General features: G+C 53.3%; 1 protein-coding gene across 1 annotated transcript in view; it reads right to left on the minus strand.

Annotated features, from left to right (window-relative positions):
* The window catches only part of LOC142196139 (protein sel-1 homolog 3-like), a 60,113-nt gene that overhangs the window by 26,854 nt on the left and 20,070 nt on the right, over window positions 1-13,189 (minus strand). The window contains exons 5-9 of the mRNA XM_075266367.1: window positions 4,190-4,311; window positions 3,661-3,776; window positions 3,300-3,349; window positions 2,796-2,928; window positions 1,909-2,029 (exon numbers count right to left, since the gene is read on the minus strand). Coding sequence (XP_075122468.1) covers window positions 1,909-2,029; window positions 2,796-2,928; window positions 3,300-3,349; window positions 3,661-3,776; window positions 4,190-4,311 — 542 coding nt within the window. The remainder of the gene's footprint in view (window positions 1-1,908; window positions 2,030-2,795; window positions 2,929-3,299; window positions 3,350-3,660; window positions 3,777-4,189; window positions 4,312-13,189) is intronic.

The raw sequence follows: 13,189 nt of genomic DNA on the forward strand, positions 1-13,189 counted from the left end.
CCCAGTAATCCCCTATACACACTGTATAGCCCCAGTAATTCCCTATACACACTGTATAGCCCAGTAATCCCCTATACACACTGTATAGCCCCAGTAATCCCCTATACACACTGTATAACCCCAGTAATCCCCTATACACACTGTATAGCCCCAATAATCCCCTATACACACTGTATAGCCCAGTAATCCCCTATACACACTGTATAGCCCAGTAATCCCCTATACACACTGTATAGCCCCAGTAATCCCCTATACACACTGTATAGCCCAGTAACCCCCTATACACACTGTATAGCCCAGTAATCCCCTATACACACTGTATAGCCCAGTAATCCCCTATACACACTGTATAGCCCAGTAATCCCCTATACACACTGTATAGCCCCAGTAATCCCCTATACACACTGTATAGCCCAGTAATCCCCTATACACACTGTATAACCCCAGTAATCCCATATACACACTGTATAGCCCAGTAATCCCCTATACACACTGTATAGCCCCAGTAATCCCCTATACACACTGTATAACCCCAGTAATCCCCTATACACACTGTATAGCCCCAATAATCCCCTATACACACTGTATAGCCCAGTAATCACCTATACACACTGTATAGCCCAGTAATCCCCTATACACACTGTATAGCCCAGTAATCCCCTATACACACTGTATAGCCCCAGTAATCCCCTATACACACTGTATAGCCCAGTAACCCCCTATACACACTGTATAGCCCAGTAATCCCCTATACACACTGTATAGCCCAGTAATCCCCTATACACACTGTATAGCCCAGTAATCCCCTATACACACTGTATAGCCCCAGTAATCCCCTATACACACTGTATAGCCCAGTAATCCCCTATACACACTGTATAGCCCAGTAATCCCCTATACACACTGTATAGCCCAGTAATCCCCTATACACACTGTATAGCCCCAGTAATCCCATATACACACTGTATAACCCCAGTAATCCCATATACACACTGTATAGCCCCAGTAATCCCCTATACACACTGTATAGCCCAGTAATCCCCTATACACACTGTATAGCCCCAGTAATCCCCTATACACACTGTATAACCCCAGTAATCCCCTATACACACTGTATAACCCCAGTAATCCCCTATACACACTGTATAGCCCCAGTAATCCCCTATACACACTGTATAGCCCAGTAATCCCCTATACACACTGTATAGCCCCAGTAATCCCCTATACACACTGTATAGCCCCAGTAATCCCCTATACACACTGTATAGCCCCAGTAATCCCCTATACACACTGTGTAGCCCAGTAATCCCCTATACACACTGTATAGCCCAGTAATCCCCTATACACACTGTATAGCCCCAGTAATCCCCTATACACACTGTATAGCCCAGTAATCCCCTATACACACTGTATAACCCCAGTAATCCCATATACACACTGTATAGCCCCAGTAATCCCCTATACACACTGTATAGCCCAGTAATCCCCTATACACACTGTATAGCCCAGTAATCCCCTATACACACTGTATAGCCCAGTAATCCCCTATACACACTGTATAGCCCAGTAATCCCCTATACACACTGTATAGCCCAGTAATCCCCTATACACACTGTATAGCCCCAGTAATCCCCTATACACACTGTATAGCCCAGTAATCCCCTATACACACTGTATAGCCCAGTAATCCCCTATACACACTGTATAGCCCAGTAATCCCCTATACACACTGTATAGCCCCAGTAATCCCCTATACACACTGTATAGCCCTTCCCTCTGTGACTACTCCATAGGGATATATTGGCTGGACAGTAGTCGGCCCCTGCACAGACTTGTTACAGCCCATTCAGATAAGAAGATCCCATGTGTGTAGTGGGGGGATCCTCTTAGGACGATCTCTGTCTGTACCTGTTCTTCTCTGCACCTCTAGAAAATGCTGGAACCTCATAGAACATTCCGCCTTGAAGGCCTCGCACTTCTGGAACCACTGAGGGAGCTCCACACTGTCCACCAGCCGCGGAGGCCGAGCCTTAGAGAGAGGAGAGGCACAAAACTATTAAGGACAGGGGTGTATGGACGACAGTCATGTGATGAGTCACCGGCAAACCCCCAAAATACACGGCAGTCATGTGATGAATCCACAAAACACACCAATCATGAGAAGAACCCCCAAATACACGGCAATTATGTGATGGATGCCCAAATACACGGCAATTATGTGTCCTAGTTGAACCTCCAAAATATACGGCAGTCATGTAACGTGTCCCAGACGAGCCCCCAAAATACACGGCAATCATGTGATGAAACCCCAAGAAACCAAGGAATATCTGAGAAACTAGCCAAGGGTCATAAATCCAAGGGCCACAACAGAATCAGAGGTAAGAGAGGAATCCGAAGGGCAAGCCTGAGGTCACAAGTCATGCAGGTACACAATGGAAGCCAAACTAGCAGCAGCAAACTAATCGCCAGCACATGTGTCAGGAGGGCGGGGTCTTAGATAGGCCCCCTCAGCTGCAAACTGGACCAAGGCAGGAAGCCTCTGAAACCGCAAAAGCTCCCCAGATAGAGAATCCTGACACATGAGATGTATCCCGGACGAGCCCCCAAAATACACAGCAATCATGACGGGGGAGGGTAACTTGTATAATAGAGCTGTAAATTGGGCAATCCTGGTATGTTATGGTATGTATGGAGCCATATGAGATAAATATGGAGAAGGACACATGAGGCCGTATTACTGCACAGACCACAATGATGGGGACATCCCAAACCCCGGCAGGGGGCGATGACACTACCTTGTGTATGGGCACAATCCTGTTCCGGTAGTAAACGCTCGGCCCGTAGAATCCGCTCACCCCCTGCACATATTTAGAGCCGCCTAAATAGAAATTTCCATTTGTGTCCAAAAACAAAACTGAATCAGAGAATCTGCAGGGAACAGAAGAGACAAAGTGAGCACAGCACGAACCCGCCTCATGCTCCAATCACAGCCAAAGCTGCATTCACACTTCTGTCCTCTTCTCAGACAGCAGTGCATTGGGGTGGCTCAGGTTACAGGTGCCTAGTTACATCTGAGCTGTGACTGGTGAATTTTGAATGCAGCTCTGGATGTGACTAGAGATTGACGCTGACATTTAGTACAAGGTCTGTAAAGGAGTTACAAAGATGGAGGTCGCTCTAGGAATTTGATGGGGGGGGGGGGAGTTACAACAGAGGGATAAATATGGCAGACATTGATAGGTGGGCCTCAGTGGGAGTGGGAGACACGTGTCGCCCCCTATAGTGAGGGCAGACATTACCTGTACGTCAGCTCATCAACGTCATCGCCGCATATGACCGTCAGATTTCCCTATGAAAGCGAATAAGATAATTGTCATATTATACATTATGTGCATGCAGCTCCGGATGTGACTGGAGTAAAAGACTTGATACTTGATGTTACAGCAGAGTTTCAACTAAAGTTTAACATATAACTGGAATATAAGACGTAACGTCACAGCAGAATCGTGATTTCAGCTCTAGCAGTAACTGGAGTATAGGGCCGGATTGAGACTGCAGCTCTGGATGTGACTGGAGTACATAACATGATGTCAGCGCACAGATAGCAGCGGCAGTGATTACACACAGTATATATAAACAGTATATATAATATATACCCACCAGTGTGGAGTCCAGTGTCAGCTGCACCTGGCACCACCGCTCCAGGGGCATCGGCCTACGGCTCAGGAACGCCTGCGCCTCCCCGGACAGCAGCTCCACCTGGACGTGCAGGTGACCTGGCAAGAAAGACACCAGGTAATGCAGGGTCTGTGGAAAGCTGAGTGATGGTGTCCAGTATGAATAGGCTCCTTATAGAGAGGGACTTGCCTGCGGCACAATGCCTGGAGGTGTTATCCTGGGCAAACGTCACCAGACAGGAACAAGACAACACTTCCTGGTAGGAAATCACATCCTGGCCAAATTTATATGACAAAGAGTCTGTATACACCTCAGCAGCACAGAGTATTTCAGGAGAGGGAAGGCAGACACTGTGCGAGGTCAGAGAGTCAGACAATCCTCCATGGCCTCCTGATCTGTCTCCCCTCTCCCTCCCGGGCTCCAATGTAATCCCAGTGATAGACTGATACTGAGGGCCCCATGACCCCCCGACCCCTCTACCCCCCATCCCACACACTGCCCCGCACCCTACCTGTGCCCGTCATCAGCACTGCAGGGGTTTCGTAATCATGATTCATGTTCAGATGGTAGAAAATGCCGCAGAAAGCGACCGGGCAGCGTTGCGTCACGTAGAGCCAGAGCAGGAACGTAAAACTGCGGAGATATTACTGTATATGACTATAGAACACTATATATATATATACACACCACACTCCCCTGTAATAAGGCACAGAGCAATGAGCGGTAAGAGTGCAGCTCTGGGGGTAACTAGTGCAGCATTCTGGTGCACGGGAAATTGATGATGGTGCACAGCCTTCCACTGTCAGAAAGGAGAAACGAACCCTTTCATTCTGCAATTCATTACCAGAAAATGGTCAAAGAGGAATCCTGTGCGGGAGGAAAGGGGTGCAAGTACTATGCACTGACAGGGAATGGGAATGGCGGGGGTCATGTGTGCACTGACAAGGAATGGGAATGGCGGGGGTCATGTATGCACTGACAAGGAATGGGAATGGCAGGGGTCATGTGTGCACTGACAAGGACTGGGAATGGCAGGGGTCATGTGTGCACTGACAAGGACTGGGAATGGCGGGGGTCATGTGTGCACTGACAGGGAATGGGAATGGCGGGGGTCATGTGTGCACTGACAAGGAATGGGAATGGTGGGGGTCATGTGTGCACTGACAGGGACTGGGAATGGCGGGGGTCATGTGTGCACTGACATGGACTGGGAATGGCGGGGGTCATGTGTGCACTGACAAGGAATGGGAATGGCGGGGGTCATGTGTGCACTGACAAGGAATGGGAATGGCGGGGGTCATGTATGCACTGACAGGGAATGGGAATGGCGGGGGTCATGTGTGCACTGACAAGGAATGGGAATGGCGGGGGTCATGTATGCACTGACAGGGAATGGGAATGGCGGGGGTCATGTGTGCACTGACAAGGAATGGGAATGGCGGGGGTCATGTATGCACTGACAAGGAATGGGAATGGCAGGGGTCATGTGTGCACTGACAAGGACTGGGAATGGCGGGGGTCATGTGTGCACTGACAGGGAATGGGAATGGCGGGGGTCATGTGTGCACTGACAAGGACTGGGAATGGCAGGGGTCATGTGTGCACTGACAAGGACTGGGAATGGCGGGGGGTCATGTGTGCACTGACAGGGAATGGGAATGGCGGGGGTCATGTGTGCACTGACAAGGAATGGGAATGGTGGGGGTCATGTGTGCACTGACAGGGACTGGGAATGGCGGGGGTCATGTGTGCACTGACAAGGAATGGGAATGGTGGGGGTCATGTGTGCACTGACAGGGACTGGGAATGGCGCGGGTCATGTGTGCACTGACAAGGAATGGGAATGGCGGGGGTCATGTGTGCACTGACAAGGACTGGGAATGGCTGGGGTCATGTGTGCACAGACAAGGAATGGGAATGGCGGGGGTCATGTGTGCACTGACAAGGAATGGGAATGGCAGGGGTCATGTGTGCACTGACAAGGACTGGGAATGGCGGGGGTCATGTGTGCACTGACAGGGAATGGGAATGGCGGGGGTCATGTGTGCACTGACAAGGAATGGGAATGGTGGGGGTCATGTGTGCACTGACAGGGACTGGGAATGGCGGGGGTCATGTGTGCACTGACAAGGAATGGGAATGGTGGGGGTCATGTGTGCACTGACAGGGACTGGGAATGGCGGGGGTCATGTGTGCACTGACAAGGAATGGGAATGGCGGGGGTCATGTGTGCACTGACAAGGACTGGGAATGGCTGGGGTCATGTGTGCACAGACAAGGAATGGGAATGGCGGGGGTCATGTGTGCACTGACAAGGAATGGGAATGGCGGGGGTCATGTGTGCACTGACAGGGAATGGGAATGGCGGGGGTCATGTGTGCACTGACAAGGAATGGGAATGGCAGGGGTCATGTGTGCACTGACAAGGACTGGGAATGGCGGGGGTCATGTGTGCACTGACAGGGAATGGGAATGGCGGGGGTCATGTGTGCACAGACAAGGAATGGGAATGGCAGGGGTCATGTGTGCACTGACAAGGACTGGGAATGGCGGGGGTCATGTGTGCACTGACAGGGAATGGGAATGGCGGGGGTCATGTGTGCACTGACAAGGAATGGGAATGGCAGGGGTCATGTGTGCACTGACAAGGACTGGGAATGGCAGGGGTCATGTGTGCACTGACAGGAAATGGGAATGGCGGGGGTCATGTGTGCACTGACAAGGAATGGGAATGGCGGGGGTCATGTGTGCACAGACGAGGAATGGGAATGGCGGGGGTCATGTGTGCACAGACAAGGAATGGGAATGGTGGGGGTCATGTGTGCACTGACAAGGAATGGGAATGGCGGGGGTCATGTGTGCACTGACAAGGAATGGGAATGGCAGGGGTCATGTGTGCACTGACAAGGAATGGGAATGGCGGGGGTCATGTGTGCACACACAAGGAATGGGAATGGCGGGGGTCATGTGTGCACACACAAGGAATGGGAATGGCGGGGGTCATGTGTGCACAGACAAGGAATGGGAATAGCAGGGGTCATGTGTGCACTGACAAGGACTGGGAATGGCTGGGGTCATGTGTGCACAGACAAGGAATGGGAATGGCGGGGGTCATGTGTGCACAGACAAGGAATGGGAATGGCGGGGGTCATGTGTGCACTGACAAGGAATGGGAATGGCTGGGGTCATGTGTGCACAGACAAGGAATGGGAATGGCGGGGGTCATGTGTGCACAGACAAGGAATGGGAATGGCGGGGGTCATGTGTGCACTGACAAGGAATGGGAATGGCGGGGGTCATGTGTGCACTGACAAGGACTGGGAATGGCGGGGGTCATGTGTGCACTGACAAGGAATGGGAATGGTGGGGGTCATGTGTGCACTGACAGGGAATGGGAATGGCGGGGGTCATGTGTGCACAGACAAGGAATGGGAATGGCGGGGGTCATGTGTGTACTGACAAGGAATGGGAATGGCGGGGGTCATGTGTGCACTGACAAGGAATGGGAATGGCGGGGGTCATGTGTGCACTGACAAGGAATGGGAATGGTGGGGGTCATGTGTGCACTGACAGGGAATGGGAATGGCGGGGGGTCATGTGTGCACAGACGAGGAATGGGAATGGCGGGGGTCATGTGTGCACAGACAAGGAATGGGAATGGTGGGGGTCATGTGTGCACTGACAAGGAATGGGAATGACGGGGGTCATGTGTGCACTGACAAGATATGGGAATGGCGGGGGTCATGTGTGCACTGACAAGGGAATGGGAATGACGGGGGTCATGTGTGCACTGACAAGATATGGGAATGGCGGGGGTCATGTGTGCACAGACAAGGGATGGGAATGGTGGGGGTCATGTGTGCACAGACAAGGAATGGGAATGGCGGGGGTCATGTGTGCACAGACAAGGACTGGGAATGGCTGGGGTCATGTGTGCACAGACAAGGAATGGGAATGGCGGGGGTCATGTGTGCACTGACAAGGAATGGGAATGGCGGGGGTCATGTGTGCACTGACAAGGAATGGGAATGGCAGGGGTCATGTGTGCACTGACAAGGAATGGGAATGGCGGGGGTCATGTGTGCACTTACAGGGAATGGGAATGGCGGGGGTCATGTGTGCACACACAAGGAATGGGAATGGCGGGGGTCATGTGTGCACAGACAAGGAATGGGAATAGCAGGGGTCATGTGTGCACTGACAAGGACTGGGAATGGCTGGGGTCATGTGTGCACAGACAAGGAATGGGAATGGCGGGGGTCATGTGTGCACTGACAAGGAATGGGAATGGCGGGGGTCATGTGTGCACTGACAAGGAATGGGAATGGCAGGGGTCATGTGTGCACTGACAAGGAATGGGAATGGCGGGGGTCATGTGTGCACTGACAAGGAATGGGAATGGCAGGGGTCATGTGTGCACTGACAAGGACTGGGAATGGCGGGGGTCATGTGTGCACTGACAGGGAATGGGAATGGCGGGGGTCATGTGTGCACTGACAAGGAATGGGAATGGCGGGGGTCATGTGTGCACTGACAAGGACTGGGAATGGCGGGGGTCATGTGTGCACTGACAAGGAATGGGAATGGTGGGGGTCATGTGTGCACTGACAGGGAATGGGAATGGCGGGGGTCATGTGTGCACAGACAAGGAATGGGAATGGCGGGGGTCATGTGTGTACTGACAAGGAATGGGAATGGCGGGGGTCATGTGTGCACTGACAAGGAATGGGAATGGCAAGGGTCATGTGTGCACTGACAAGGACTGGGAATGGCGGGGGTCATGTGTGCACTGACAGGGAATGGGAATGGCGGGGGTCATGTGTGCACTGACAAGGAATGGGAATGGCAGGGGTCATGTGTGCACTGACAAGGACTGGGAATGGCGGGGGTCATGTGTGCACTGACAGGGAATGGGAATGGCGGGGGTCATGTGTGCACTGACAAGGAATGGGAATGGTGGGGGTCATGTGTGCACTGACAGGGAATGGGAATGGCGGGGTCATGTGTGCACAGACGAGGAATGGGAATGGCGGGGGTCATGTGTGCACTGACAAGGAATGGGAATGGCGGGGGTCATGTGTGCACTGACAAGGAATGGGAATGGTGGGGGTCATGTGTGCACTGACAGGGAATGGGAATGGCGGGGGTCATGTGTGCACAGACAAGGAATGGGAATGGTGGGGGTCATGTGTGCACTGACAAGGAATGGGAATGACGGGGGTCATGTGTGCACTGACAAGATATGGGAATGGCGGGGGTCATGTGTGCATTGACAGGGAATGGGAATGACGGGGGTCATGTGTGCACTGACAAGATATGGGAATGGCGGGGGTCATGTGTGCACTGACAAGATATGGGAATGGCGGGGGTCATGTGTGCACTGACAGGGAATGGGAATGACGGGGGTCATGTGTGCACAGACAAGGAATGGGAATGGCGGGGGTCATGTGTGCACAGACAAGGAATGGGAGTGGCGGGGGTCATGTGTGCACAGACAAGGAATGGGAATGGCGGGGGTCATGTGTGCACTGACAGTGAATGGGAATGGCGGGGTCATGTGTGCACAGACAAGGAATGGGAATGGCGGGAGTCATGTGTGCACAGACAAGGAATGGGAATGGCAGGGGTCATGTGTGCACTGACAGGGAATGGGAATGGCGGGGGTCATGTGCGCATTGACAAGGAATGGGAATGGCGGGAGTCATGTGTGCACAGACAAGGAATGGGAATGGCAGGGGTCATGTGTGCACAGACAAGGAATGGGAATGATGGGGGTCATGTGTGCACAGACAAGGAATGTGAATGGCGGGGGTCATGTGTGTACAGACAAGGAATGGGAATGGCGGGGGTCATGTGTGCACAGACAAGGAATGGGAATGGTGGGGGTCATGTGTGCACAGACAAGGACTGGGAATGGCGGGGTCATGTGTGCACAGACAAGGAATGGTAATGGTGGGGGTCATGTGTGCACTGACAAGGAATGGGAATGGCGGGGGTCATGTGTGCACAGACAGGGAATGGGAATGGCTGGGGTCATGTGTGCACAGACAGGTAATGGGAATGGCGGGGGTCATGTGTGCACAGAAAAGGAATGGGAATGGCGGGGGTCATGTGTGCACTGACAAGGAATGGGAATGGCGGGGGTCATGTGTGCACTGACAAGGAATGGGAATGGCAGGGATCATGTGTGCACTGACGAGGAATGGGAATGGCGGGGGTCATGTGTGCACTGACAGGGAATGGGAATGGCGGGGGTCATGTGTGCACTGACAAGGAATGGGAATGGCAGGGGTCATGTGTGCACTGACAAGGAATGGGAATGGCGGGGGTCATGTGTGCACTGACAGGGAATGGGAATGGCGGGGGTCATGTGTGCACTGACAAGGAATGGGAATGGCGGGGGTCATGTGTGCACTGACAAGATATGGGAATGGCGGGGGTCATGTGTGCACTGACAAGATATGGGAATGGCGGGGGTCATGTGTGCACAGGCAAGGGATGGGAATGGTGGGGGTCATGTGTGCACTGACAAGATATGGGAATGGCGGGGGTCATGTGTGCACTGACAGGGAATGGGAATGACGGGGGTCATGTGTGCACTGACAAGATATGGGAATGGCGGGGGTCATGTGTGCACAGACAAGGAATGGGAATGGCGGGGGTCATGTGTGCACTGACAAGGAATGGGAATGGCAGGGGTCATGTGTGCACTGACAAGGAATGGTAATGGCGGGGGCCATGTGTGCACTGACAGGGAATGGGAATGGCGGAGGTCATGTGTGCACTGACAAGGAATGGGAATGGCAGGGGTCATGTGTGCACTGACAAGGACTGGGAATGGCGGGGGTCATGTGTGCACTGACAGGGAATGGGAATGGCGGGGGTCATGTGTGCACAGACAAGGAATGGGAATGGCAGGGGTCATGTGTGCACTGACAAGGACTGGGAATGGCGGGGGTCATGTGTGCACTGACAGGGAATGGGAATGGCGGGGGTCATGTGTGCACAGACAAGGAATGGCAATGGCGGGGGTCATGTGTGCACAGACAAGGAATGGGAATGGTGGGGGTCATGTGTGCACTGACAAGGAATGGGAATGACGGGGGTCATGTGTGCACTGACAAGGACTGGGAATGGCGGGGGTCATGTGTGCACTGACAAGGAATGGGAATGGCAGGGGTCATGTGTGCACTGACAAGGAATGGGAATGGCGGGGTCATGTGTGCACTGACAAGGAATGGGAATGGCAGGGGTCATGTGTGCACAGACAAGGAATGGGAATGGCGGGGGTCATGTGTGCACTGACAAGGAATGGGAATGGCGGGGGTCATGTGTGCACAGACAAGGAATGGGAATTGCGGCGGTCATGTGTGCACTGACAGTGAATGGGAATGGCGGGGGTCATGTGTGCACAGACAAGGAATGGGAATGGCGGGAGTCATGTGTGCACAGACAAGGAATGGGAATGGCAGGGGTCATGTGTGCACTGACAAGGAATGGGAATGGCGGGGGTCATGTGTGCACTGACAGGGAATGGGAATGGCAGGGGTCATGTGTGCACTGACAGGGAATGGGAATGGCGGGGGTCATGTGCGCATTGACAAGGAATGGGAATGGCGGGAGTCATGTGTGCACAGACAAGGAATGGGAATGGCAGGGGTCATGTGTGCACTGACAGGGAATGGGAATGGCGGGGGTCATGTGCGCATTGACAAGGAATGGGAATGGCGGGAGTCATGTGTGCACAGACAAGGAATGGGAATGGCAGGGGTCATGTGTGCACTGACAGGGAATGGGAATGGCGGGGGTCATGTGCGCATTGACAAGGAATGGAAATGGCGGGAGTCATGTGTGCACAGACAAGGAATGGGAATGGCGGGGGTCATGTGTGCACTGACAAGGAATGGGAATGATGGGGGTCATGTGTGCACAGACAAGGAATGTGAATGGCGGGGGTCATGTGTGTACAGACAAGGAATGGGAATGGCGGGGGTCATGTGTGCACAGACAAGGAATGGGAATGGTGGGGGTCATGTGTGCACAGACAAGGACTGGGAATGGCGGGGGTCATGTGTGCACAGACAAGGAATGGGAATGGCAGGGGTCATGTGTGCACAGACAGGGAATGGGAATGGTGGGGGTCATGTGTGCACAGACAAGGACTCGGAATGGCGGGGGTCATGTGTGCACAGACAAGGACTCGGAATGGCGGGGGTCATGTGTGCACTGACAAGGAATGGGAATGGCGGGGGTCATGTGTGCACTGACAAGGAATGGGAATGGCAGGGGTCATGTGTGCACTGACAAGGAATGGGAATGGCGGGGGTCATGTGTGCACTGACAGGGAATGGGAATGGTGGGGGTCATGTGTGCACTGACAAGGAATGGGAATGACGGGGGTCATGTGTGCACTGACAAGATATGGGAATGGCGGGGGTCATGTGTGCACTGACAGGGAATAGGAATGACGGGGGTCATGTGTGCACTGACAAGATATGGGAATGGCGGGGGTCATGTGTGCACAGACAAGGAATGGGAATGGCGGGGGTCATGTGTGCACTGACAAGGAATGGGAATGGCAGAGGTCATGTGTGCACTGACAAGGAATGGTAATGGCGGGGGTCATGTGTGCACTGACAGGGAATGGGAATGGCGGAGGTCATGTGTGCACTGACAAGGAATGGGAATGGCAGGGGTCATGTGTGCACTGACAAGGACTGGGAATGGCGGGGGTCATGTGTGCACTGACAGGGAATGGGAATGGCGGGGGTCATGTGTGCACTGACAAGGAATGGGAATGGTGGGCGTCATGTGTGCACTGACAGGGAATGGGAATGGCGGGGGTCATGTGTGCACAGACAAGGAATGGGAATGGCGGGGGTCATGTGTGCACAGACAAGGAATGGGAATGGTGGGGGTCATGTGTGCACTGACAAGGACTGGGAATGGCGGGGGTCATGTGTGCACTGACAAGGAATGGGAATGGCGGGGGTCATGTGTGCACTGACAAGGAATGGGAATGGCGGGGGTCATGTGTGCACTGACAAGGAATGGGAATGGCAGGGGTCATGTGTGCACAGACAAGGAATGGGAATGGTGGGGGTCATGTGTGCACTGACAGGGAATGGGAATGACTCGGGTCATGTGTGCACTGACAAGATATGGGAATGGCGGGGGTCATGTGTGCACTGACAAGAAATGGGAATGACGGGGGTCATGTGTGCACTGACAAGATATGGGAATGGCGGGGGTCATGTGTGCACTGACAAGATATGGGAATGGCGGGGGTCATGTGTGCACTGACAGGGAATGGGAATGACGGGGGTCATGTGTGCACTGACAAGATATGGGAATGGCGGGGGTCATGTGTGCACAGACAAGGAATGGGAATGGCGGGGGTCATGTGTGCACTGACAAGGAATGGGAATGGCAGGGGTCATGTGTGCACTGACAAGGAATGGGAATGGCGGGGGTCATGTGTGCACTTACAGGGAATGGGAATGGCGGGGGT

The sequence above is a fragment of the Leptodactylus fuscus genome, chromosome 2 (assembly GCF_031893055.1).
Source record: "Leptodactylus fuscus isolate aLepFus1 chromosome 2, aLepFus1.hap2, whole genome shotgun sequence".
In the NCBI taxonomy this organism is placed as follows: Eukaryota; Metazoa; Chordata; class Amphibia; order Anura; family Leptodactylidae; genus Leptodactylus; species Leptodactylus fuscus.